Below are 27,130 nucleotides of genomic sequence, written 5' to 3' on the forward strand. Positions count from 1 at the left end.
CCTGATATTACAGCTTGTTTTCATTTAAAGCCATAGGGCTGGAAAGGACTGCGGTTAGATTTGCTGGCTGGCTCCTGGTGTTGGGAGCAGTAGTCCAACCCACAGCACAGAGGAAGCAGTTGACTTAGATTGGCTGGCACAGACTGATTGGAGTTGTATTCCAGAAAGTGCTGCTATGGCAGTGTCCATATCCCTGGGCTGCTGTTAGTATCAAGCCCTGACAGGACAGGAATGAGAATAGCTGAAGGGGAGGGAGAGAGATGCAGAGCAGGAGGAGGAGACACTGGGGCAGCTGGGCGGATATAATGACTGCAGCCACACAAATAGAAAGACAGCCAATCCTAGTCACAGCTACTGCTGCTCATACTCTAACACAAACACACACTGCCTGCCTGCTGGGGCTAACTGCCATAAAGATGGGCCTGGGTCGACATAAACTCATTGTATTGGTCTTGGGTCTGTCCATTACAGTCCTGCTCTATCTCCTTCTCCCATCTGGGCAGCCTGAGGAAGGGGACCGCAAGGCGGAGGTCCCCCGGTCAGACCCTCAAAGCAACACGAACATCACAGTGCGCACTGCTACCTTGACAGGGGACTGGCCCACGTTTTACAGAGAGGCAATACCCCGCAATGCACTGGAAGGGGCAGAGAGGTGAGAGGGAGCATGAGATGGAGCTAATAGAGTGTGCAGGAGGGGGAGAATATACGGGACTGGGGAGTAGAAGGAGGGTATAATGGACATGTGTAAGGGGGGATGTTAGATAGAGGAATAGAATGTGGGGAATGAAGATAGAATGTTCAGGTATAAGGGATGGAATGTTTAGGGTACAAATAACAGACCTATGGGGGAATAAGTAGAATGTATGTGCAGTAATAATGTATAAAATCACATGTTAAGGAGGGGTAGTACCCTTTATATGCATAGGGGTAGTATTAAAGGCCTTTCTGCAGAATAGGTAGTTTGTATGGGATAGATATGTACAGTGTATAGGAGTGAGTATACAATCTATAGGAATAGAAGGAGAATTCACAGGCGTATGCAGTAAATAGGCAGAATGTAAGTGATTGAGGGGAAGAATAATGGATAACACATTTTAAGTTCTACTGAGCAGGGCCTTCTTCATCTCTGGTATCTAGCATTAATTGTGCATCAATTGCATATTGTTAAATATCGCCATTGTATATTCAGGGCACAACATTTTCACTTGCCTACTAGCCACTGGCGAGAGAAAATTCAATCCTGGCGAGTAAAAATGTACCTTGATGAGTGTGCCATGGAGCCGCCAGGCAGTGGCAAATATCTTTTACACCTGCCTAGTAGAGTAGGGCTTAAAACTTTCAAGCCTGGTAGAATTGTATATCATTGCAGAAAATGTTGGCAATGTGGATAATTATTTATTTGTTTAGGAGGGAGTGTTCAATTACACAGGTCTATGAGAAGAATAGGTAGACTGTTCGTGAGGGAGACTGTACAAGTAGAATTAATAAAAGGAATAGGAAAACGTCATTTATTTAGTTATAAAATATTTTACCAGGAAGGATACATTGAGATTTCTCCCATTTTCAAGTATGTCCTGGGTCCACAAACACTGTATTGTTACAATAGGGCACAATGTAATATTGCAAAAAATAATACAATATATATATATATATATATATATATATATATATATATATATATATATATATATACATACACACATATATAAATGTAATAAATATAGTCGACCATGACAGGTGCATTCTGTATTGATATATTTTGCCATAAATCTCTTAAAGGATTTTAGATTGAGTGTCTCTGTGGTTATTATATGAGAATGTATGGGAAAAGTGTTAGAGTGTACAGGTGTTTGGCAGAATATGTAGAATGTACAAGGACAGAATGTATAGGTAGGAGTATGCAGTGTGTAGGACTAGAGGGAGAATCAGAGTTCTATAGGGAGAATATGTAGGATGCACTGCCGGAACTACCACGGTCGCAGGGGCCCGCTCACTCTAGGTGTAACCGTCGGGGCCGTGCGTTTAAGGGGCCCATCGGGTGGCCAATGCCGTTTGGGCCATCTGGTGGCAATGAATATCCAGGGGGCTGCAACACTTTTACTGTGCGACCGGGCCCCCTGTGATGACGTCAAGTGCTGGAAGGAAGTGACAGCCCTGGCCACTCCTCCCAGCTATCAGAGAGAGCCGCGCGGGAGGAAGGAGAGGGTTTCAGAGTGGTGACTCTGACTCCCCTCAGCCTGAGCCACTGGGCCCCTGGGAAAGTCACCCTCCTGCACTTAAAAGGTATGAAACAGGAGGGTGACAAACTGCATTTTGCATGTGTGTCTGTTTGTATGTGACTATATATATATGTGTGTGTGTGTGTCTATATGTATGTGTGTGTCTGCATGTGTATGGGGTGGGGGTGTAGACATATTGGGGGGGCAATGGGGCAATTTTCGCACCGGGGCCCCGTGGTTTGTAGTTACGCATCTGGTAGGATGTATGGGAGGAAGTGTTTAGAATGCACAAGTAGAAGGGGTAGAATATTTAGGAGAGATACTATAATGTATTGGAATAGACATATGGTAAGAATAGATATACTGTACGAGATAGAGAGAGGGAATGTATGCAATTTACAAGTATAAAGGACATGATGTATAGGGGGAGTGTGCAGGAACAGAGGGGGAATGCACAGTGGCAGGTTTATGGGAGAATGTAGGAAAGAAAGGAAAAATGTATACATGGGTTAGAAGTTGTCTAAGTAAGGTTAATGTGTAGGCTTATAGAATATATGATGTATATGATGGGGGGGCAGAGCTAGCGATTGACTGAAGCAGACGTGTTTCATGGGAGCTGTGTAGAAGATCTTAGGAAATTGTGCACATACCCCAGAAATCCCTACAATTTTGGGGTTCTAAACGCTACCCAAGCAGACTGTTAAGAATGGGGGAAAAAATCAAAGCAATTGAGAGCCGATGCACACCCTAAAAGCCATCACATAGATGACTTACTCCAACAACCATCTAGGCCTCGCGCCTCCAAAATGACACCACCACATGACCATTCCCCTGAATACTCGGGAAGTAGCTCCATAGAAGACCCTGATGAAGCACATACCTTGGACGATTTCAGGTATGACATGTTCGGGGCTGGGTCTGACTGCCCTGTCTCGAGGCGCGATGGTCCCACATTGTCGCTGAAGAGATTGGAGTGGGAGACACCTGCGAGGGTTTCGCAGACAGCGTAAAGGGCCCTGACCAAGCAGGCCCCAGCTAAGCACTCACCTCCGGGACCAGCATCTATGACCCCACGTGCGGATGACCACCACATACCAGCAAGCAAAGCAGATATCAAGGCCCTGCTGGTTGAGATGAAGGACACAATAGACGCAATAGAGGGACGAATACAGGTAGTGGAAGAGGACTCCGATGCAAACAAGGGCCAAAATTATGGCCTAGCTGAAGAGATGACTCGTATGCGACAAAACCAGCACCAGTTTGAATTTAAATTGGCACTGATGGAGGATAGTCAAAGGCGGTGGAAACTGTGGATCCGAGGTATCCCGGAATCAGTTCCCCTGCAAGAGATCCCACACTTACTGTGAAGGCTATGGGCCTCCATGCTACCATCAGCTAAAGCAAAAATACTAGTGACTGACACGCATTTTAGAGTGACCAAATCACCCAAGGCCCCCACTACAGTCCCTCGAGACCTGATGGTGAGGTTCAGATCAGAAGCTGACAGTGCTGTGATTCTGACCGAGGCACGGAAGACCCCACACTACGCTTTTGAAACCTATACCATCTCGTTTTATGGGGGCTCCTCCCTTTCCTGATTTTCAGATGTTATTATATTAGTGCTTTAGTGATCACTAGAAAGCATTTCAGTGGCACAACCCCACTGAAACAATGTTTATAATAGGCATACAGTGCCGGTTTCTCTTAATAGAGACTTAGTACCCCCACATAGCCAAAATCATTCAAGTTCTATATCCTCATAGTTGAGGAGCCACGCTTCATTAACAGCCATGTAACTGTGTTCCCCGTACTTCACACTTAGTAGGCCTGCAACTTACCTGCCCGCCATCTAGCTGTCACAGATTGGCCCTATGACAGAACAGATTCCATCATTTGACTAAGTTGTGAACCTGCAGACCGCTTTTATTTGCTCATTAATGTTCTCTCAACATGTTAATGGCTGAACACAATGCAAAGCGCATTTCTTTCTTTATTTCTCTAAAAAGGCCTCCTTCCACGTGTGGTGTATTTTCTGCTATACGACCTGATATCTTGTTGTATTGTGATAACTCATAATATTGTTGCTTATCCACATGTGATTGGAGAAATAAATATTTTTTTTTTAAAAAACAACCTTCTTTTCAATGAAGTTGTTATGGTGTCATTGTGTTTCTTTAAATTATGGGAAGGAGGCTTATTGCTCTTTTCAGAGAAAATGCAGTGTGTACATTACAGCCTAGTGATAACATCACTGGCCACTCCTCAGATAGCTGTTAGAGATCCTTCCTGGGTCATGGATGCCTAAAATGCATCCAAACATTCAGTATCTCCTCCCTCTGCATGCAGACACTGAACTTTCCTCATAGAGATTCATTGATTCAATTCATCTCTATGAGGAGATGCTGATTGGCCAGGCTGTGTTTGAATCATGCTGGCTCTGCCCCTGATCTGCTCCTTCTCAGTCTCAGCCAATCCTATGGGAAAGCATTGTGATTGGATCAGGCTACCACTTCTGATGATGTCAGCAGACAGCTTGTTTTTTCTGAGAAAACAGCATGCAAATCTGCAGCTTCAGGCTTGAATGCGTAAGAGTTTGCTATATTTATGGAGGCATGAGGGGCCCAGGGGGCCTATATGGTGGTTTTAAACACTATAGGGTCAGGAATACTTGTTTGTGTTCCTGACCCTATAGTGATCCTTTAAAATTTAGAAACCATCACTACAGCAGCCTTAAGCTGTGTCCACTACCTGTCCATTCCCTGTTAATAATAAAAAAAAAGGGTTAATCTAACCTCAAATCCAGGTCAGGGCAATAAGAGTTGGAAAAAGCAGGAAGAATAGATACAATTGAAGATGGTTGATCATATATAAGATTGGGGATATAAATTATAGAATTTTTTCAAATAGGTGATCACAAGCAACTTCACGGGTAATTATTTGGTTCATCTGTGTAATAACAGTTGCTCAATTCACCCTTTCTGATATTTGCACTGTGGAGATGCTGAGGGCCACTCATTCTTTTGTTACCTTATTATGTTTTTCAGGTTTTCAGTGCTGCTGTTACATGGGCAAGTTTTCTCATCAAAGACATGGGAAGATCTGGGAACTCTAAACATCCTGGCAGAGCATGGGTACCGAGTAGTGGCTATTGATTTACCAGGTAGAAAGCTACCAGTTTTCCACAACTTGATCCAAAATGTTATGTTCTTTGCCGCATGACCAAGCACAACCCAACAAGAACCAAACCCTTTGCCTTGTACGACTGAGCTACTGCATGTACAGAGATCACATATGCAGGCCTCTGTTTATTATTTCCATATCTCATCCTCGCAGGTTATGGAGAGTCTTTACGTGCCCAGCCAATGTCCACTGAGAAGGGTCGAACAGATTACCTTTTACAGGTCATGGAATCTTTGGGAACTCGGCAACCAGTCCTTATCAGCCCGTCGATGAGTGGTCTATTCTCTTTACCCCTCATCTTGCAGCACCCTGATCGTCTAAGAGGCTTTGTTCCTATTGCTCCTGTAGGAACCAAGAGCTTCAAACCTGAGCAGTACAAGCAGATACAGGTATGTGGTATTGTTAACATTAGATGCAAGGGATCAGTGAGAATTCATCACATGCAAATACATAATTTTGACCTTTAGATTGGCCTAGCATTGTGGGAAATGTCATTCTCAAACAACGGGCCTGCTAAGGTTGGCATTCACTGCCTTAGAAATTTAGGAAGACCCAAATGTGGTTAAGATGTTTCATTCCGTTATTTACATAATCTGTTCATAACCATTTTATTGTCAAGACGATATGAGTTATTCCACTGTGCGATGACAGTATGATGTGTATGTGACACACAGGTGCCCTCCCTCATTGTGTACGGTACTCTGGATACCAACCTGGGCAGCCAGTCCTTGGAGAGCCTACAGCTGTTGCCGAATCATACCTTGAGCCCACTGGAAGGGGCAGGTCATGCCTGTTACTTGGACCGTCCGGAAGAGTTTCATGCAGCTTTATTGATGTTCCTGAGCAAGCTTTCATAACGAACACGTTTTCAATTGTTGCAGCAAGACTTGGAGGGAAATCAGCCACAAGAAGGTCTATCCAGTGGCATCATGGTGGAATAATGGATATCTGTGCAACTTGTAGAATTTGAGCCTCATGTGACCAAAAGAAAGATGGCTTCTCACATAGTTCTGCATCAAATGATGCCTGAGACTCTACCTTTTACCTGTTATATAGGGAGCTATGGTCTATTAAATTATTGCATGACAGGGTTTCATTGTACATTTTGGGACAATGTCGGAGTATATGAGATAACATTGGGACAGGGGATCAAAAAGAGACTTTTTAAAGGTGATGAAAAAGCTTAAAATAAAACTATGGTAGTAAACACACTCTCTGTTTCAGTGGTTTGTAAATATACATAATGGAGAATATGGGCTTATGGGAGTCTGAAGTTCCGATCCATCATGCTTTGCTGGACACATATCGCTTATTAATGCAGGACGTAAAAAGTGTTGTTCTGCAATATGTAAGATTTCTACACAGCAGGAGGAAAATTAATCAACCAAGAAATTACACCAAATTGGTTTTCTTATGGCACTATATTCATGTCCTGCTTAACCGAACAAGTTTTAAAAAAAAAAAAATGTTTCCAGGAAAACATGGCGGATCTGGTAACGCTACTTATGGTTGTATGTTGTACTTTTACATGGGTGGTGAATTCAGAGGAAAACTAAAGATTGTATTGAAAAATGTGCCGTATTCTTACATTCTTTATTTTTCCAACTAGGCTAGTCATGTAGGCTCTTTCTCATGAGAAAATCCAGATAAAACCAGGTTCTGTTGATTTACTTGCAAAGATAGCCAGACCAGCAGTGCTCTATTGATTGTTCAGGACTTGCAGTGCAATGCTTTCTGTTATCCTTTTACTAGATCGATTTGTGGAATATGTTTGTGAGATATAGATATATATATATCTATTTGTGTAATTTTTTGCTAGACACCCAGTCCTTTTACATGCAGTCACACATCACATATAACTATGGGTTTAGGAGGTGGGGATGGGCTATATGTCCCCCATAGATAATCTTGTGGGGTAGTAGAGGGGAGATGGATCAGTTTTCCCCCAGAAATATTCTGGTTAAGAGTCCTTTTCTGGGGTATAATTTTGGCCGTGCATATAACATTCACTTTGAATTCCCAACAGTACTCACTCATGTTTATGTACTGGCTAAGCTTTCACCCCAATTTACATTCACCAGTAAAGTCACACTGATTGTAAAGTAAAGGCTTCCATCAAACTTGCATGCCAATAATTATGCTTTTTTTTTTTTTTTAACTGGGGGGTATATCTAAAAACAGCTTCCACTGCAGATCCCTTGTCTGCAGCCTTTGCAAACCCTCCTCTTCTAACCCTGCCCAGACTTTCTGTAGCTGTCCAATCACAGACTTCCTCATACAGCTCACTGAAAGGTTTTTGCAAGACTCTGGGTAATTGCTGCCTCTTGAGTTCAGCTATATTGAGGTAACCAAACAAGGAAGCAACAGAACCTGTTATCCGCTTGAAAAGCCAAGGGGTTGTAACCAGTACAAGTTATAAAAATGTAAATTCTTTACTTTTTGGGGAAAAAAAACAAAAATTAAAAAAGAGGACTCAAAGCGTTTAAGCAAGCTAAAGTGCTTTAGTGATCTGGAGAGTCCCTTTAAGACCGTTAATATGAGGGTATAGTGAAAATGCTTAAGTCTTCTAGCAATAGCAAACTAGTATTTGTCAAAATGTATTTACTTATTAAAGAGGAGATGGTACAATATTTTTGGTCATATTTCCTTCTGTAATAACTCATGAAAAGCTGTTTGACTGTTTACTGGCTTTAGGGTTGCCACAATATCCACCATGTGTTCCTGGACACAAACCTCTAGATCAGGGGTGCCCAAAGGGTAGACCCCAGGTGTTTTAAAACAAGAGCCTCCATGATGCTTTGTCATTCTAAAGGCATGAAAAGTATCATGGGAGTTGTAGTTCTACATCTGGGGATCTACCTTTTGGGTACCCCTACTCTAGGTGCTAAAAGCAGCACATGAAAAGTGCTACCAGGAATTATGTAGATTTAAGAATTGCTCAGTGAGTAATGACGGCTTTCCCACCTGCAGCATTAGAATTTCCCATACTGCAGGGCAGTATTTTATTTTTTTTGTTCTGCCTGTCAATATATGTAAGTATTCTGTGTCAAGGGAGACATGATTCCTAACAGCAGTGGAAGCTACTGAAGAATGTGTACAAGTTCTTTAGAATAAGCTGCCGGATAACATGTACAAGTCACATGGGATAATACAGTATATTTGATGTCAGAACAGCTGTGCTACCAATTACAATTGCAGCACTAAGTGCAAAAGGGTCACAGCACCCAGACCACTTCAATTAGCTGTTTTTGTGTCCAGTGTCCATTTAAACTCGGTACGTGCAGCGTTTTATAGTGAAACACAGCACATACAGACTCCAGGCACCATGATCACTTCAAATGACTGAAGTGGTCATGGTTCTTGGCGTAACCCTTTAACACAAGGCCCCACAGTTTAATTATAGGACTGGCAGGTACGCTGGTCCCAGGTGGCCCAGTTTAATTTTATTTACATTTTAAGCCTACTGCTAGGGGTGTGCTAGGTGGCACAAAAGACCAGGTGCTTTATCCCCAAGGGTACATTTTATGGCTCTTACCACAAAAAAAAATGGCTACAACTAGTCATGTGCCATTCCCTACGTCTAACTCAGTAATGAGTTCAATAAATGACATTGTCAAACGAAACCCTTCATTGCATTTAGAGTATTACACAATCCTATATTTATAAAATCCACACCAGCTGTATTAACTCAAACCCTTGCTGTATTAACCCTTCACCACACTCCTAGCAAGGCAGCCCTGATCTAAGAGCACACAGCATTCTGCAATATGTAACAAGGCGGCCCTGATCTAAGAGCACACAGCATAGTGCAATATGTAACAAGGCAGCCCTGATCTAAGAGCACCCAGCATAGTGCAATATGTAACAAGGCAGTCCTGATCTAAGAGCACACAGCATAGTGCAATATGTAACAAGGCAGCCCTGATCTAAGAGCACACAGCATAGTGCAATATGTAACAAGGCAGCCCTGATCTAAGAGCACACAGCATAGTGCAATATGTAACAAGGCAGCCCTGATCTAAGAGCACCCAGCATAGTGCAATATGTAACAAGGCAGCCCTGATCTAAGAGCACACAGCATAGTGCAATATGTAACAAGGCAGCCCTGATCTAAGAGCACACAGCATAGTGCAATATGTAACAAGGCAGCCCTGATCTAAGAGCACACAGCATAGTGCAATATGTAACAAGGCAGCCCTGATCTAAGAGCACACAGCATTCTGCAATATGTAACAAGGCAGCCCTGATCTAAGAGCACCCAGCATAGTGCAATATGTAACAAGGCAGCCCTGATCTAAGAGCACACAGCATTCTGCAATATGTAACAAGGCGGCCCTGATCTAAGAGCACACAGCATAGTGCAATATGTAACAAGGCAGCCCTGATCTAAGAGCACCCAGCATAGTGCAATATGTAACAAGGCAGTCCTGATCTAAGAGCACACAGCATAGTGCAATATGTAACAAGGCAGCCCTGATCTAAGAGCACACAGCATAGTGCAATATGTAACAAGGCAGCCCTGATCTAAGAGCACACAGCATAGTGCAATATGTAACAAGGCAGCCCTGATCTAAGAGCACCCAGCATAGTGCAATATGTAACAAGGCAGCCCTGATCTAAGAGCACACAGCATAGTGCAATATGTAACAAGGCAGCCCTGATCTAAGAGCACACAGCATAGTGCAATATGTAACAAGGCAGCCCTGATCTAAGAGCACACAGCATAGTGCAATATGTAACAAGGCAGCCCTGATCTAAGAGCACACAGCATTCTGCAATATGTAACAAGGCAGCCCTGATCTAAGAGCACCCAGCATAGTGCAATATGTAACAAGGCAGCCCTGATCTAAGAGCACACAGCATTCTGCAATATGTAACAAGGCAGCCCTGATCTAAGAGCACACAGCATAGTGCAATATGTAACAAGGCAGCCCTGATCTAAGAGCACACAGCATAGTGCAATATGTAACAAGGCAGCCCGGATCTAAGAGCACACAGCATTCTGCAATATGTAACAAGGCAGCCCTGATCTAAGAGCACCCAGCATAGTGCAATATGTAACAAGGCAGCCCTGATCTAAGAGCACACAGCATTCTGCAATATGTAACAAGGCAGCCCTGATCTAAGAGCACACAGCATAGTGCAATATGTAACAAGGCAGCCCTGATCTAAGAGCACACAGCATTCTGCAATATGTAACAAGGCAGCCCTGATCTAAGAGCACCCAGCATAGTGCAATATGTAACAAGGCAGCCCTGATCTAAGAGCACCCAGCATAGTGCAATATGTAACAAGGCAGCCCTGATCTAAGAGCGCACAGCATTCTGCAATATGTAACAAGGCAGCCCTGATCTAAGAGCACACAGCATTCTGCAATATGTAACAAGGCAGCCCTGATCTAAGAGCACCCAGCATAGTGCAATATGTAACAAGGCAGCCCTGATCTAAGAGCACACAGCATTCTGCAATATGTAACAAGGCAGTCCTGATCTAAGAGCGCACAGCATTCTGCAATATGTAACAAGGCAGCCCTGATCTAAGAGCACACAGCATAGTGCAATATGTAACAAGGCAGCCCTGATCTAAGAGCACACAGCATTCTGCAATATGTAACAAGGCAGCCCTGATCTAAGAGCACACAGCATTCTGCAATATGTAACAAGGCAGCCCTGATCTAAGAGCACCCAGCATAGTGCAATATGTAACAAGGCAGCCCTGATCTAAGAGCACACAGCATAGTGCAATATGTAACAAGGCAGCCCTGATCTAAGAGCACACAGCATTCTGCAATATGTAACAAGGCAGCCCTGATCTAAGAGCACCCAGCATAGTGCAATATGTAACAAGGCAGCCCTGATCTAAGAGCACACAGCATTCTGCAATATGTAACAAGGCGGCCCTGATCTAAGAGCACACAGCATAGTGCAATATGTAACAAGGCAGCCCTGATCTAAGAGCACCCAGCATAGTGCAATATGTAACAAGGCAGTCCTGATCTAAGAGCACACAGCATAGTGCAATATGTAACAAGGCAGCCCTGATCTAAGAGCACACAGCATAGTGCAATATGTAACAAGGCAGCCCTGATCTAAGAGCACACAGCATAGTGCAATATGTAACAAGGCAGCCCTGATCTAAGAGCACCCAGCATAGTGCAATATGTAACAAGGCAGCCCTGATCTAAGAGCACACAGCATAGTGCAATATGTAACAAGGCAGCCCTGATCTAAGAGCACACAGCATAGTGCAATATGTAACAAGGCAGCCCTGATCTAAGAGCACACAGCATAGTGCAATATGTAACAAGGCAGCCCCGATCTAAGAGCACACAGCATTCTGCAATATGTAACAAGGCAGCCCTGATCTAAGAGCACCCAGCATAGTGCAATATGTAACAAGGCAGCCCTGATCTAAGAGCACACAGCATTCTGCAATATGTAACAAGGCAGCCCTGATCTAAGAGCACACAGCATAGTGCAATATGTAACAAGGCAGCCCTGATCTAAGAGCACACAGCATAGTGCAATATGTAACAAGGCAGCCCTGATCTAAGAGCACACAGCATTCTGCAATATGTAACAAGGCAGCCCTGATCTAAGAGCACCCAGCATAGTGCAATATGTAACAAGGCAGCCCTGATCTAAGAGCACACAGCATTCTGCAATATGTAACAAGGCAGCCCTGATCTAAGAGCACACAGCATAGTGCAATATGTAACAAGGCAGCCCTGATCTAAGAGCACACAGCATTCTGCAATATGTAACAAGGCAGCCCTGATCTAAGAGCACCCAGCATAGTGCAATATGTAACAAGGCAGCCCTGATCTAAGAGCACCCAGCATAGTGCAATATGTAACAAGGCAGCCCTGATCTAAGAGCGCACAGCATTCTGCAATATGTAACAAGGCAGCCCTGATCTAAGAGCACACAGCATTCTGCAATATGTAACAAGGCAGCCCTGATCTAAGAGCACCCAGCATAGTGCAATATGTAACAAGGCAGCCCTGATCTAAGAGCACACAGCATTCTGCAATATGTAACAAGGCAGTCCTGATCTAAGAGCGAACAGCATTCTGCAATATGTAACAAGGCAGCCCTGATCTAAGAGCACACAGCATAGTGCAATATGTAACAAGGCAGCCCTGATCTAAGAGCACACAGCATTCTGCAATATGTAACAAGGCAGCCCTGATCTAAGAGCACACAGCATTCTGCAATATGTAACAAGGCAGCCCTGATCTAAGAGCACCCAGCATAGTGCAATATGTAACAAGGCAGCCCTGATCTAAGAGCACACAGCATAGTGCAATATGTAACAAGGCAGCCCTGATCTAAGAGCACCCAGCATTCTGCAATATGTAACAAGGCAGCCCTGATCTAAGAGCACCCAGCATAGTGCAATATGTAACAAGGCAGCCCTGATCTAAGAGCACACAGCATAGTGCAATATGTAACAAGGCAGCCCTGATCTAAGAGCACACAGCATTCTGCAATATGTAACATGGCAGCCCTGATCTAAGAGCACACAGCATTCTGCAATATGTAACAAGGCAGCCCTGATCTAAGAGCACCCAGCATAGTGCAATATGTAACAAGGCAGCCCTGATCTAAGAGCACACAGCATAGTGCAATATGTAACAAGGCAGCCCTGATCTAAGAGCACCCAGCATTCTGCAATATGTAACAAGGCAGCCCTGATCTAAGAGCACCCAGCATAGTGCAATATGTAACAAGGCAGCCCTGATCTAAGAGCACCCAGCATAGTGCAATATGTAACAAGGCAGCCCTGATCTAAGAGCACACAGCATAGTGCAATATGTAACAAGGCAGCCCTGATCTAAGAGCACACAGCATTCTGCAATATGTAACAAGGCAGCCCTGATCTAAGAGCACCCAGCATAGTGCAATATGTAACAAGGCAGCCCTGATCTAAGAGCACACAGCATAGTGCAATATGTAACAAGGCAGCCCTGATCTAAGAGCACACAGCATTCTGCAATATGTAACAAGGCAGCCCTGATCTAAGAGCACACAGCATAGTGCAATATGTAACAAGGCAGCCCTGATCTAAGAGCACCCAGCATAGTGCAATATGTAACAAGGCAGCCCTGATCTAAGAGCACCCAGCATAGTGCAATATGTAACAAGGCAGCCCTGATCTAAGAGCACACAGCATTCTGCAATATGTAACAAGGCAGCCCTGATCTAAGAGCACACAGCATTCTGCAATATGTAACAAGGCAGCCCTGATCTAAGAGCACACAGCATAGTGCAATATGTAACAAGGCAGCCCTGATCTAAGAGCACCCAGCATAGTGCAATATGTAACAAGGCAGCCCTGATCTAAGAGCGCACAGCATTCTGCAATATGTAACAAGGCAGCCCTGATCTAAGAGCACACAGCATTCTGCAATATGTAACAAGGCAGCCCTGATCTAAGAGCACCCAGCATAGTGCAATATGTAACAAGGCAGCCTTGATCTAAGAGCACACAGCATTCTGCAATATGTAACAAGGCAGCCCTGATCTAAGTGCGCACAGCATTCTGCAATATGTAACAAGGCAGCCCTGATCTAAGAGCACCCAGCATAGTGCAATATGTAACAAGGCAGCCCTGATCTAAGAGCACACAGCATTCTGCAATATGTAACAAGGCAGCCCTGATCTAAGAGCACCCATCATAGTGCAATATGTAACAAGGCAGCCCTGATCTAAGAGCACACAGCATTCTGCAATATGTAACAAGGCAGCCCTGATCTAAGAGCACACAGCATTCTGCAATATGTAACAAGGCAGCCCTGATCTAAGAGCACCCAGCATTCTGCAATATGTAACAAGGCAGCCCTGATCTAAGAGCACACAGCATTCTGCAATATGTAACAAGGCAGCCCTGATCTAAGAGCACCCAGCATAGTGCAATATGTAACAAGGCAGCCCTGATCTAAGAGCACCCAGCATTCTGCAATATGTAACAAGGCAGCCCTGATCTAAGAGCACACAGCATAGTGCAATATGTAACAAGGCAGCCCTGATCTAAGAGCACACAGCATAGTGCAATATGTAACAAGGCAGCCCTGATCTAAGAGCACCCAGCATTCTGCAATATGTAACAAGGCAGCCCTGATCTAAGAGCACACAGCATAGTGCAATATGTAACAAGGCAGCCCTGATCTAAGAGCACCCAGCATAGTGCAATATGTAACAAGGCAGCCCTGATCTAAGAGCACACAGCATTCTGCAATATGTAACAAGGCAGCCCTGATCTAAGAGCACACAGCATTCTGCAATATGTAACAAGGCAGCCCTGATCTAAGAGCACCCAGCATAGTGCAATATGTAACAAGGCAGCCCTGATCTAAGAGCGCACAGCATTCTGCAATATGTAACAAGGCAGCCCTGATCTAAGAGCACACAGCATAGTGCAATATGTAACAAGGCAGCCCTGATCTAAGAGCACACAGCATAGTGCAATATGTAACAAGGCAGCCCTGATCTAAGAGCACACAGCATTCTGCAATATGTAACAAGGCAGCCCTGATCTAAGAGCACACAGCATAGTGCAATATGTAACAAGGCAGTCCTGATCTAAGAGCACACAGCATTCTGCAATATGTAACAAGGCAGCCCTGATCTAAGAGCACACTGCATAGTGCAATATGTAACAAGGCAGCCCTGATCTAAGAGCACACAGCATTCTGCAATATGTAACAAGGCAGCCCTGATCTAAGAGCACACAGCATAGTGCAATATGTAACAAGGCAGCCCTGATCTAAGAGCACCCAGCATAGTGCAATATGTAACAAGGCAGCCCTGATCTAAGAGCGCACAGCATTCTGCAATATGTAACAAGGCAGCCCTGATCTAAGAGCACACAGCATAGTGCAATATGTAACAAGGCAGCCCTGATCTAAGAGCACACAGCATAGTGCAATATGTAACAAGGCAGCCCTGATCTAAGAGCACACAGCATTCTGCAATATGTAACAAGGCAGCCCTGATCTAAGAGCACACAGCATAGTGCAATATGTAACAAGGCAGTCCTGATCTAAGAGCACACAGCATTCTGCAATATGTAACAAGGCAGCCCTGATCTAAGAGCACCCAGCATAGTGCAATATGTAACAAGGCAGCCCTGATCTAAGAGCACCCAGCATAGTGCAATATGTAACAAGGCAGCCCTGATCTAAGAGCACACAGCATAGTGCAATATGTAACAAGGCAGTCCTGATCTAGCATAGTGCAATATGTAACAAGGCAGCCCTGATCTAAGAGCACCCAGCATAGTGCACTATGTAACAAGGCAGCCCTGATCTAAGAGCACACAGCATTCTGCAATATGTAACAAGGCAGCCCTGATCTAAGAGCACCCAGCATAGTGCAATATGTAACAAGGCAGCCCTGATCTAAGAGCACACAGCATTCTGCAATATGTAACAAGGCAGCCCTGATCTAAGAGCACACAGCATAGTGCAATATGTAACAAGGCAGCCCTGATCTAAGAGCACACAGCATTCTGCAATATGTAACAAGGCAGCCCTGATCTAAGAGCACCCAGCATAGTGCAATATGTAACAAGGCAGCCCTGATCTAAGAGCACCCAGCATAGTGCAATATGTAACAAGGCAGCCCTGATCTAAGAGCACACAGCATTCTGCAATATGTAACAAGGCAGCCCTGATCTAAGAGCACACAGCATAGTGCAATATGTAACAAGGCAGTCCTGATCTAAGAGCACACAGCATTCTGCAATATGTAACAAGGCAGCCCTGATCTAAGAGCACCCAGCATAGTGCAATATGTAACAAGGCAGCCCTGATCTAAGAGCACCCAGCATAGTGCAATATGTAACAAGGCAGCCCTGATCTAAGAGCACACAGCATAGTGCAATATGTAACAAGGCAGTCCTGATCTAAGAGCACACAGCATAGTGCAATATGTAACAAGGCAGCCCTGATCTAAGAGCACCCAGCATAGTGCACTATGTAACAAGGCAGCCCTGATCTAAGAGCACACAGCATTCTGCAATATGTAACAAGGCAGCCCTGATCTAAGAGCACCCAGCATAGTGCAATATGTAACAAGGCAGCCCTGATCTAAGAGCACACAGCATTCTGCAATATGTAACAAGGCAGCCCTGATCTAAGAGCACACAGCATAGTGCAATATGTAACAAGGCAGCCCTGATCTAAGAGCACACAGCATTCTGCAATATGTAACAAGGCAGCCCTGATCTAAGAGCACCCAGCATAGTGCAATATGTAACAAGGCAGCCCTGATCTAAGAGCACCCAGCATAGTGCAATATGTAACAAGGCAGCCCTGATCTAAGAGCGCACAGCATTCTGCAATATGTAACAAGGCAGCCCTGATCTAAGAGCACACAGCATTCTGCAATATGTAACAAGGCAGCCCTGATCTAAGAGCACCCAGCATAGTGCAATATGTAACAAGGCAGCCCTGATCTAAGAGCACACAGCATTCTGCAATATGTAACAAGGCAGTCCTGATCTAAGAGCGCACAGCATTCTGCAATATGTAACAAGGCAGCCCTGATCTAAGAGCACACAGCATAGTGCAATATGTAACAAGGCAGCCCTGATCTAAGAGCACACAGCATTCTGCAATATGTAACAAGGCAGCCCTGATCTAAGAGCACACAGCATTCTGCAATATGTAACAAGGCAGCCCTGATCTAAGAGCACCCAGCATAGTGCAATATGTAACAAGGCAGCCCTGATCTAAGAGCACACAGCATAGTGCAATATGTAACAAGGCAGCCCTGATCTAAGAGCACCCAGCATTCTGCAATATGTAACAAGGCAGCCCTGATCTAAGAGCACCCAGCATAGTGCAATATGTAACAAGGCAGCCCTGATCTAAGAGCACACAGCATAGTGCAATATGTAACAAGGCAGCCCTGATCTAAGAGCACACAGCATTCTGCAATATGTAACAAGGCAGCCCTGATCTAAGAGCACACAGCATTCTGCAATATGTAACAAGGCAGCCCTGATCTAAGAGCACCCAGCATAGTGCAATATGTAACAAGGCAGCCCTGATCTAAGAGCACACAGCATAGTGCAATATGTAACAAGGCAGCCCTGATCTAAGAGCACCCAGCATTCTGCAATATGTAACAAGGCAGCCCTGATCTAAGAGCACCCAGCATAGTGCAATATGTAACAAGGCAGCCCTGATCTAAGAGCACCCAGCATAGTGCAATATGTAACAAGGCAGCCCTGATCTAAGAGCACACAGCATAGTGCAATATGTAACAAGGCAGCCCTGATCTAAGAGCACACAGCATTCTGCAATATGTAACAAGGCAGCCCTGATCTAAGAGCACCCAGCATAGTGCAATATGTAACAAGGCAGCCCTGATCTAAGAGCACACAGCATAGTGCAATATGTAACAAGGCAGCCCTGATCTAAGAGCACACAGCATTCTGCAATATGTAACAAGGCAGCCCTGATCTAAGAGCACACAGCATAGTGCAATATGTAACAAGGCAGCCCTGATCTAAGAGCACCCAGCATAGTGCAATATGTAACAAGGCAGCCCTGATCTAAGAGCACCCAGCATAGTGCAATATGTAACAAGGCAGCCCTGATCTAAGAGCACACAGCATTCTGCAATATGTAACAAGGCAGCCCTGATCTAAGAGCACACAGCATTCTGCAATATGTAACAAGGCAGCCCTGATCTAAGAGCACACAGCATAGTGCAATATGTAACAAGGCAGCCCTGATCTAAGAGCACCCAGCATAGTGCAATATGTAACAAGGCAGCCCTGATCTAAGAGCGCACAGCATTCTGCAATATGTAACAAGGCAGCCCTGATCTAAGAGCACACAGCATTCTGCAATATGTAACAAGGCAGCCCTGATCTAAGAGCACCCAGCATAGTGCAATATGTAACAAGGCAGCCTTGATCTAAGAGCACACAGCATTCTGCAATATGTAACAAGGCAGCCCTGATCTAAGTGCGCACAGCATTCTGCAATATGTAACAAGGCAGCCCTGATCTAAGAGCACCCAGCATAGTGCAATATGTAACAAGGCAGCCCTGATCTAAGAGCACACAGCATTCTGCAATATGTAACAAGGCAGCCCTGATCTAAGAGCACCCATCATAGTGCAATATGTAACAAGGCAGCCCTGATCTAAGAGCACACAGCATTCTGCAATATGTAACAAGGCAGCCCTGATCTAAGAGCACACAGCATTCTGCAATATGTAACAAGGCAGCCCTGATCTAAGAGCACCCAGCATTCTGCAATATGTAACAAGGCAGCCCTGATCTAAGAGCACACAGCATTCTGCAATATGTAACAAGGCAGCCCTGATCTAAGAGCACCCAGCATAGTGCAATATGTAACAAGGCAGCCCTGATCTAAGAGCACACAGCATAGTGCAATATGTAACAAGGCAGCCCTGATCTAAGAGCACCCAGCATTCTGCAATATGTAACAAGGCAGCCCTGATCTAAGAGCACACAGCATAGTGCAATATGTAACAAGGCAGCCCTGATCTAAGAGCACACAGCATTCTGCAATATGTAACAAGGCAGCCCTGATCTAAGAGCACCCAGCATAGTGCAATATGTAACAAGGCAGCCCTGATCTAAGAGCACACAGCATTCTGCAATATGTAACAAGGCAGCCCTGATCTAAGAGCACACAGCATTCTGCAATATGTAACAAGGCAGCCCTGATCTAAGAGCACCCAGCATAGTGCAATATGTAACAAGGCAGCCCTGATCTAAGAGCGCACAGCATTCTGCAATATGTAACAAGGCAGCCCTGATCTAAGAGCACACAGCATAGTGCAATATGTAACAAGGCAGCCCTGATCTAAGAGCACACAGCATAGTGCAATATGTAACAAGGCAGCCCTGATCTAAGAGCACACAGCATTCTGCAATATGTAACAAGGCAGCCCTGATCTAAGAGCACACAGCATAGTGCAATATGTAACAAGGCAGTCCTGATCTAAGAGCACACAGCATTCTGCAATATGTAACAAGGCAGCCCTGATCTAAGAGCACACTGCATAGTGCAATATGTAACAAGGCAGCCCTGATCTAAGAGCACACAGCATTCTGCAATATGTAACAAGGCAGCCCTGATCTAAGAGCACACAGCATAGTGCAATATGTAACAAGGCAGCCCTGATCTAAGAGCACCCAGCATAGTGCAATATGTAACAAGGCAGCCCTGATCTAAGAGCGCACAGCATTCTGCAATATGTAACAAGGCAGCCCTGATCTAAGAGCACACAGCATAGTGCAATATGTAACAAGGCAGCCCTGATCTAAGAGCACACAGCATAGTGCAATATGTAACAAGGCAGCCCTGATCTAAGAGCACACAGCATTCTGCAATATGTAACAAGGCAGCCCTGATCTAAGAGCACACAGCATAGTGCAATATGTAACAAGGCAGTCCTGATCTAAGAGCACACAGCATTCTGCAATATGTAACAAGGCAGCCCTGATCTAAGATCACCCAGCATAGTGCAATATGTAACAAGGCAGCCCTGATCTAAGAGCACCCAGCATAGTGCAATATGTAACAAGGCAGCCCTGATCTAAGAGCACACAGCATAGTGCAATATGTAACAAGGCAGCCCTGATCTAAGAGCACACAGCATAGTGCAATATGTAACAAGGCAGCCCTGATCTAAGAGCACCCAGCATAGTGCACTATGTAACAAGGCAGCCCTGATCTAAGAGCACAAAGCATAGTGCAATATGTAACAAGGCAGCCCTGATCTAAGAGCACCCAGCATAGTGCAATATGTAACAAGGCAGCCCTGATCTAAGAGCACCCAGCATAGTGCAATATGTAACAAGGCAGCCCTGATCTAAGAGCGCACAGCATTCTGCAATATGTAACAAGGCAGCCCTGATCTAAGAGCACACAGCATAGTGCAATATGTAACAAGGCAGCCCTGATCTAAGAGCACACAGCATAGTGCAATATGTAACAAGGCAGCCCTGATCTAAGAGCACACAGCATTCTGCAATATGTAACAAGGCAGCCCTGATCTAAGAGCACATAGCATTCTGCAATATGTAACAAGGCAGCCCTGATCTAAGAGCACACAGCATAGTGCAATATGTAACAAGGCAGCCCTGATCTAAGAGCACCCAGCATAGTGCAATATGTAACAAGGCAGTCCTGATCTAAGAGCACACAGCATTCTGCAATATGTAACAAGGCAGCCCTGATCTAAGAGCACCCAGCATAGTGCAATATGTAACAAGGCAGCCCTGATCTAAGAGCACACAGCATAGTGCAATATGTAACAAGGCAGCCCTGATCTAAGAGCACCCAGCATTCTGCAATATGTAACAAGGCAGCCCTGATCTAAGAGCACACAGCATAGTGCAATATGTAACAAGGCAGCCCTGATCTAAGAGCACACAGCATTCTGCAATATGTAACAAGGCAGCCCTGATCTAAGAGCACCCAGCATAGTGCAATATGTAACAAGGCAGCCCTGATCTAAGAGCACACAGCATAGTGCAATATGTAACAAGGCAGCCCTGATCTAAGAGCACACAGCATAGTGCAATATGTAACAAGGCAGCCCTGATCTAAGAGCACACAGCATAGTGCAATATGTAACAAGGCAGCCCTGATCTAAGAGCACACAGCATTCTGCAATATGTAACAAGGCAGCCCTGATCTAAGAGCACACAGCATTCTGCAATATGTAACAAGGCAGCCCTGATCTAAGAGCACCCAGCATAGTGCAATATGTAACAAGGCAGCCCTGATCTAAGAGCACACAGCATAGTGCAATATGTAACAAGGCAGCCCTGATCTAAGAGCACACAGCATTCTGCAATATGTAACAAGGCAGCCCTGATCTAAGAGCACACAGCATAGTGCAATATGTAACAAGGCAGCCCTGATCTAAGAGCACACAGCATTCTGCAATATGTAACAAGGCAGCCCTGATCTAAGAGCACACAGCATAGTGCAATATGTAACAAGGCAGCCCTGATCTAAGAGCACCCAGCATAGTGCAATATGTAACAAGGCAGCCCTGATCTAAGAGCACACAGCATTCTGCAATATGTAACAAGGCAGCCCTGATCTAAGAGCACACAGCATAGTGCAATATGTAACAAGGCAGCCCTGATCTAAGAGCACACAGCATAGTGCAATATGTAACAAGGCAGCCCTGATCTAAGAGCACACAGCATTCTGCAATATGTAACAAGGCAGCCCTGATCTAAGAGCACACAGCATAGTGCAATATGTAACAAGGCAGCCCTGATCTAAGAGCACACAGCATAGTGCAATATGTAACAAGGCAGCCCTGATCTAAGAGCACACAGCATTCTGCAATATGTAACAAGGCAGCCCTGATCTAAGAGCACACAGCATAGTGCAATATGTAACAAGGCAGCCCTGATCTAAGAGCACCCAGCATAGTGCAATATGTAACAAGGCAGCCCTGATCTAAGAGCACACAGCATAGTGCAATATGTAACAAGGCAGCCCTGATCTAAGAGCACACAGCATAGTGCAATATGTAACAAGGCAGCCCTGATCTAAGAGCACCCAGCATAGTGCAATATGTAACAAGGCAGCCCTGATCTAAGAGCACACAGCATAGTGCAATATGTAACAAGGCAGCCCTGATCTAAGAGCACACAGCATAGTGCAATATGTAACAAGGCAGCCCTGATCTAAGAGCACACAGCATAGTGCAATATGTAACAAGGCAGCCCTGATCTAAGAGCACACAGCATTCTGCAATATGTAACAAGGCAGCCCTGATCTAAGAGCACACAGCATAGTGCAATATGTAACAAGGCAGCCCTGATCTAAGAGCACACAGCATAGTGCAATATGTAACAAGGCAGCCCTGATCTAAGAGCACACAGCATTCTGCAATATGTAACAAGGCAGCCCTGATCTAAGAGCACACAGCATAGTGCAATATGTAACAAGGCAGCCCTGATCTAAGAGCACACAGCATTCTGCAATATGTAACAAGGCAGCCCTGATCTAAGAGCACACAGCATAGTGCAATATGTAACAAGGCAGCCCTGATCTAAGAGCACACAGCATAGTGCAATATGTAACAAGGCAGCCCTGATCTAAGAGCACACAGCATTCTGCAATATGTAACAAGGCAGCCCTGATCTAAGAGCACACAGCATAGTGCAATATGTAACAAGGCAGCCCTGATCTAAGAGCACACAGCATAGTGCAATATGTAACAAGGCAGCCCTGATCTAAGAGCACACAGCATAGTGCAATATGTAACAAGGCAGCCCTGATCTAAGAGCACACAGCATAGTGCAATATGTAACAAGGCAGCCCTGATCTAAGAGCACACAGCATAGTGCAATATGTAACAAGGCAGCCCTGATCTAAGAGCACACAGCATTCTGCAATATGTAACAAGGCAGCCCTGATCTAAGAGCACACAGCATAGTGCAATATGTAACAAGGCAGCCCTGATCTAAGAGCACACAGCATAGTGCAATATGTAACAAGGCAGCCCTGATCTAAGAGCACACAGCATTCTGCAATATGTAACAAGGCAGCCCTGATCTAAGAGCACACAGCATAGTGCAATATGTAACAAGGCAGCCCTGATCTAAGAGCACACAGCATTCTGCAATATGTAACAAGGCAGCCCTGATCTAAGAGCACACAGCATAGTGCAATATGTAACAAGGCAGCCCTGATCTAAGAGCACACAGCATAGTGCAATATGTAACAAGGCAGCCCTGATCTAAGAGCACACAGCATAGTGCAATATGTAACAAGGCAGCCCTGATCTAAGAGCACACAGCATAGTGCAATATGTAACAAGGCAGCCCTGATCTAAGAGCACACAGCATAGTGCAATATGTAACAAGGCAGCCCTGATCTAAGAGCACACAGCATAGTGCAATATGTAACAAGGCAGCCCTGATCTAAGAGCACACAGCATTCTGCAATATGTAACAAGGCAGCCCTGATCTAAGAGCACACAGCATAGTGCAATATGTAACAAGGCAGCCCTGATCTAAGAGCACACAGCATAGTGCAATATGTAACAAGGCAGCCCTGATCTAAGAGCACCCAGCATAGTGCAATATGTAACAAGGCAGCCCTGATCTAAGAGCACACAGCATAGTGCAATATGTAACAAGGCAGCCCTGATCTAAGAGCACACAGCATAGTGCAATATGTAACAAGGCAGCCCTGATCTAAGAGCACACAGCATAGTGCAATATGTAACAAGGCAGCCCTGATCTAAGAGCACACAGCATTCTGCAATATGTAACAAGGCAGCCCTGATCTAAGAGCACACAGCATTCTGCAATATGTAACAAGGCAGCCCTGATCTAAGAGCACCCAGCATAGTGCAATATGTAACAAGGCAGCCCTGATCTAAGAGCACACAGCATAGTGCAATATGTAACAAGGCAGCCCTGATCTAAGAGCACACAGCATTCTGCAATATGTAACAAGGCAGCCCTGATCTAAGAGCACACAGCATTCTGCAATATGTAACAAGGCAGCCCTGATCTAAGAGCACCCAGCATAGTGCAATATGTAACAAGGCAGCCCTGATCTAAGAGCACACAGCATTCTGCAATATGTAACAAGGCAGCCCTGATCTAAGAGCACACAGCATAGTGCAATATGTAACAAGGCAGCCCTGATCTAAGAGCACACAGCATTCTGCAATATGTAACAAGGCAGCCCTGATCTAAGAGCACACAGCATAGTGCAATATGTAACAAGGCAGCCCTGATCTAAGAGCACACAGCATAGTGCAATATGTAACAAGGCAGCCCTGATCTAAGAGCACACAGCATTCTGCAATATGTAACAAGGCAGCCCTGATCTAAGAGCACACAGCATTCTGCAATATGTAACAAGGCAGCCCTGATCTAAGAGCACCCAGCATAGTGCAATATGTAACAAGGCAGCCCTGATCTAAGAGCACACAGCATTCTGCAATATGTAACAAGGCAGCCCTGATCTAAGAGCACACAGCATTCTGCAATATGTAACAAGGCAGCCCTGATCTAAGAGCACACAGCATAGTGCAATATGTAACAAGGCAGCCCTGATCTAAGAGCACACAGCATTCTGCAATATGTAACAAGGCAGCCCTGATCTAAGAGCACACAGCATTCTGCAATATGTAACAAGGCAGCCCTGATCTAAGAGCACCCAGCATAGTGCAATATGTAACAAGGCAGCCCTGATCTAAGAGCACACAGCATAGTGCAATATGTAACAAGGCAGCCCTGATCTAAGAGCACACAGCATTCTGCAATATGTAACAAGGCAGCCCTGATCTAAGAGCACCCAGCATAGTGCAATATGTAACAAGGCAGCCCTGATCTAAGAGCACACAGCATTCTGCAATATGTAACAAGGCAGCCCTGATCTAAGAGCACACAGCATAGTGCAATATGTAACAAGGCAGCCCTGATCTAAGAGCACCCAGCATAGTGCAATATGTAACAAGGCAGCCCTGATCTAAGAGCACACAGCATAGTGCAATATGTAACAAGGCAGCCCTGATCTAAGAGCACACAGCATAGTGCAATATGTAACAAGGCAGCCCTGATCTAAGAGCACACAGCATAGTGCAATATGTAACAAGGCAGCCCTGATCTAAGAGCACACAGCATAGTGCAATATGTAACAAGGCAGCCCTGATCTAAGAGCACACAGCATAGTGCAATATGTAACAAGGCAGCCCTGATCTAAGAGCACACAGCATAGTGCAATATGTAACAAGGCAGCCCTGATCTAAGAGCACACAGCATAGTGCAATATGTAACAAGGCAGCCCTGATCTAAGAGCACACAGCATTCTGCAATATGTAACAAGGCAGCCCTGATCTAAGAGCACCCAGCATAGTGCAATATGTAACAAGGCAGCCCTGATCTAAGAGCACACAGCATTCTGCAATATGTAACAAGGCAGCCCTGATCTAAGAGCACACAGCATAGTGCAATATGTAACAAGGCAGCCCTGATCTAAGAGCACACAGCATAGTGCAATATGTAACAAGGCAGCCCTGATCTAAGAGCACACAGCATTCTGCAATATGTAACAAGGCAGCCCTGATCTAAGAGCACCCAGCATAGTGCAATATGTAACAAGGCAGCCCTGATCTAAGAGCACACAGCATTCTGCAATATGTAACAAGGCAGCCCTGATCTAAGAGCACACAGCATAGTGCAATATGTAACAAGGCAGCCCTGATCTAAGAGCACACAGCATTCTGCAATATGTAACAAGGCAGCCCTGATCTAAGAGCACCAGCATAGTGCAATATGTAACAAGGCAGCCCTGATCTAAGAGCACCCAGCATAGTGCAATATGTAACAAGGCAGCCCTGATCTAAGAGCACACAGCATTCTGCAATATGTAACAAGGCAGCCCTGATCTAAGAGCACACAGCATTCTGCAATATGTAACAAGGCAGCCCTGATCTAAGAGCACCCAGCATAGTGCAATATGTAACAAGGCAGCCCTGATCTAAGAGCACACAGCATTCTGCAATATGTAACAAGGCAGCCCTGATCTAAGAGCGACACAGCATTCTGCAATATGTAACAAGGCAGCCCTGATCTAAGAGCACACAGCATAGTGCAATATGTAACAAGGCAGCCCTGATCTAAGAGCACACAGCATTCTGCAATATGTAACAAGGCAGCCCTGATCTAAGAGCACACAGCATTCTGCAATATGTAACAAGGCAGCCCTGATCTAAGAGCACCCAGCATAGTGCAATATGTAACAAGGCAGCCCTGATCTAAGAGCACACAGCATAGTGCAATATGTAACAAGGCAGCCCTGATCTAAGAGCACACAGCATTCTGCAATATGTAACAAGGCAGCCCTGATCTAAGAGCACCCAGCATAGTGCAATATGTAACAAGGCAGCCCTGATCTAAGAGCACACAGCATTCTGCAATATGTAACAAGGCAGCCCTGATCTAAGAGCACACAGCATTCTGCAATATGTAACAAGGCAGCCCTGATCTAAGAGCACCCAGCATAGTGCAATATGTAACAAGGCAGCCCTGATCTAAGAGCACACAGCATAGTGCAATATGTAACAAGGCAGCCCTGATCTAAGAGCACACAGCATAGCTGCAATATGTAACAAGGCAGCCCTGATCTAAGAGCACACAGCATAGTGCAATATGTAACAAGGCAGCCCTGATCTAAGAGCACACAGCATAGTGCAATATGTAACAAGGCAGCCCTGATCTAAGAGCACACAGCATAGTGCAATATGTAACAAGGCAGCCCTGATCTAAGAGCACACAGCATTCTGCAATATGTAACAAGGCAGCCCTGATCTAAGAGCACCCAGCATAGTGCAATATGTAACAAGGCAGCCCTGATCTAAGAGCACACAGCATAGTGCAATATGTAACAAGGCAGCCCTGATCTAAGAGCACACAGCATTCTGCAATATGTAACAAGGCAGCCCTGATCTAAGAGCACACAGCATAGTGCAATATGTAACAAGGCAGCCCTGATCTAAGAGCACCCAGCATAGTGCAATATGTAACAAGGCAGCCCTGATCTAAGAGCACACAGCATAGTGCAATATGTAACAAGGCAGCCCTGATCTAAGAGCACACAGCATTCTGCAATATGTAACAAGGCAGCCCTGATCTAAGAGCACACAGCATTCTGCAATATGTAACAAGGCAGCCCTGATCTAAGAGCACAC

At 45.0% G+C, this 27,130-nt stretch overlaps 1 protein-coding gene across 1 annotated transcript; it reads left to right on the forward strand.

Annotated features, from left to right (window-relative positions):
- The first annotated feature begins 306 nt into the window (after positions 1 to 306).
- Positions 307 to 7,840, forward strand: ABHD14A (abhydrolase domain containing 14A). The gene is made up of 4 exons (XM_063426631.1): positions 307 to 652; positions 5,264 to 5,379; positions 5,553 to 5,788; positions 6,074 to 7,840. The coding sequence occupies exons 1-4, from the start codon at positions 417 to 419 to the stop codon at positions 6,254 to 6,256; spliced, it is 771 nt and encodes a 256-aa protein (XP_063282701.1). The 5' UTR covers positions 307 to 416; the 3' UTR covers positions 6,257 to 7,840.
- The last annotated feature ends 19,290 nt before the right edge of the window (positions 7,841 to 27,130 follow it).

This window comes from Pelobates fuscus, chromosome 7, assembly GCF_036172605.1.
Source record: "Pelobates fuscus isolate aPelFus1 chromosome 7, aPelFus1.pri, whole genome shotgun sequence".
NCBI lineage: Eukaryota > Metazoa > Chordata > Amphibia > Anura > Pelobatidae > Pelobates > Pelobates fuscus.

Excerpts from the sequence above, each read along its gene's own strand:
- ABHD14A (XM_063426631.1), top strand. The coding sequence starts at position 417 with ATGGGCCTGGGTCGACATAAACTCATTGTATTGGTCTTGGGTCTGTCC. Across the intron at positions 653-5,263 it reads GCACTGGAAGGGGCAGAGAG|GTTTTCAGTGCTGCTGTTAC; the intron begins GTGAGAGGGAGC and ends TATGTTTTTCAG. Across the intron at positions 5,789-6,073 it reads AGCAGTACAAGCAGATACAG|GTGCCCTCCCTCATTGTGTA; the intron begins GTATGTGGTATT and ends TGTGACACACAG.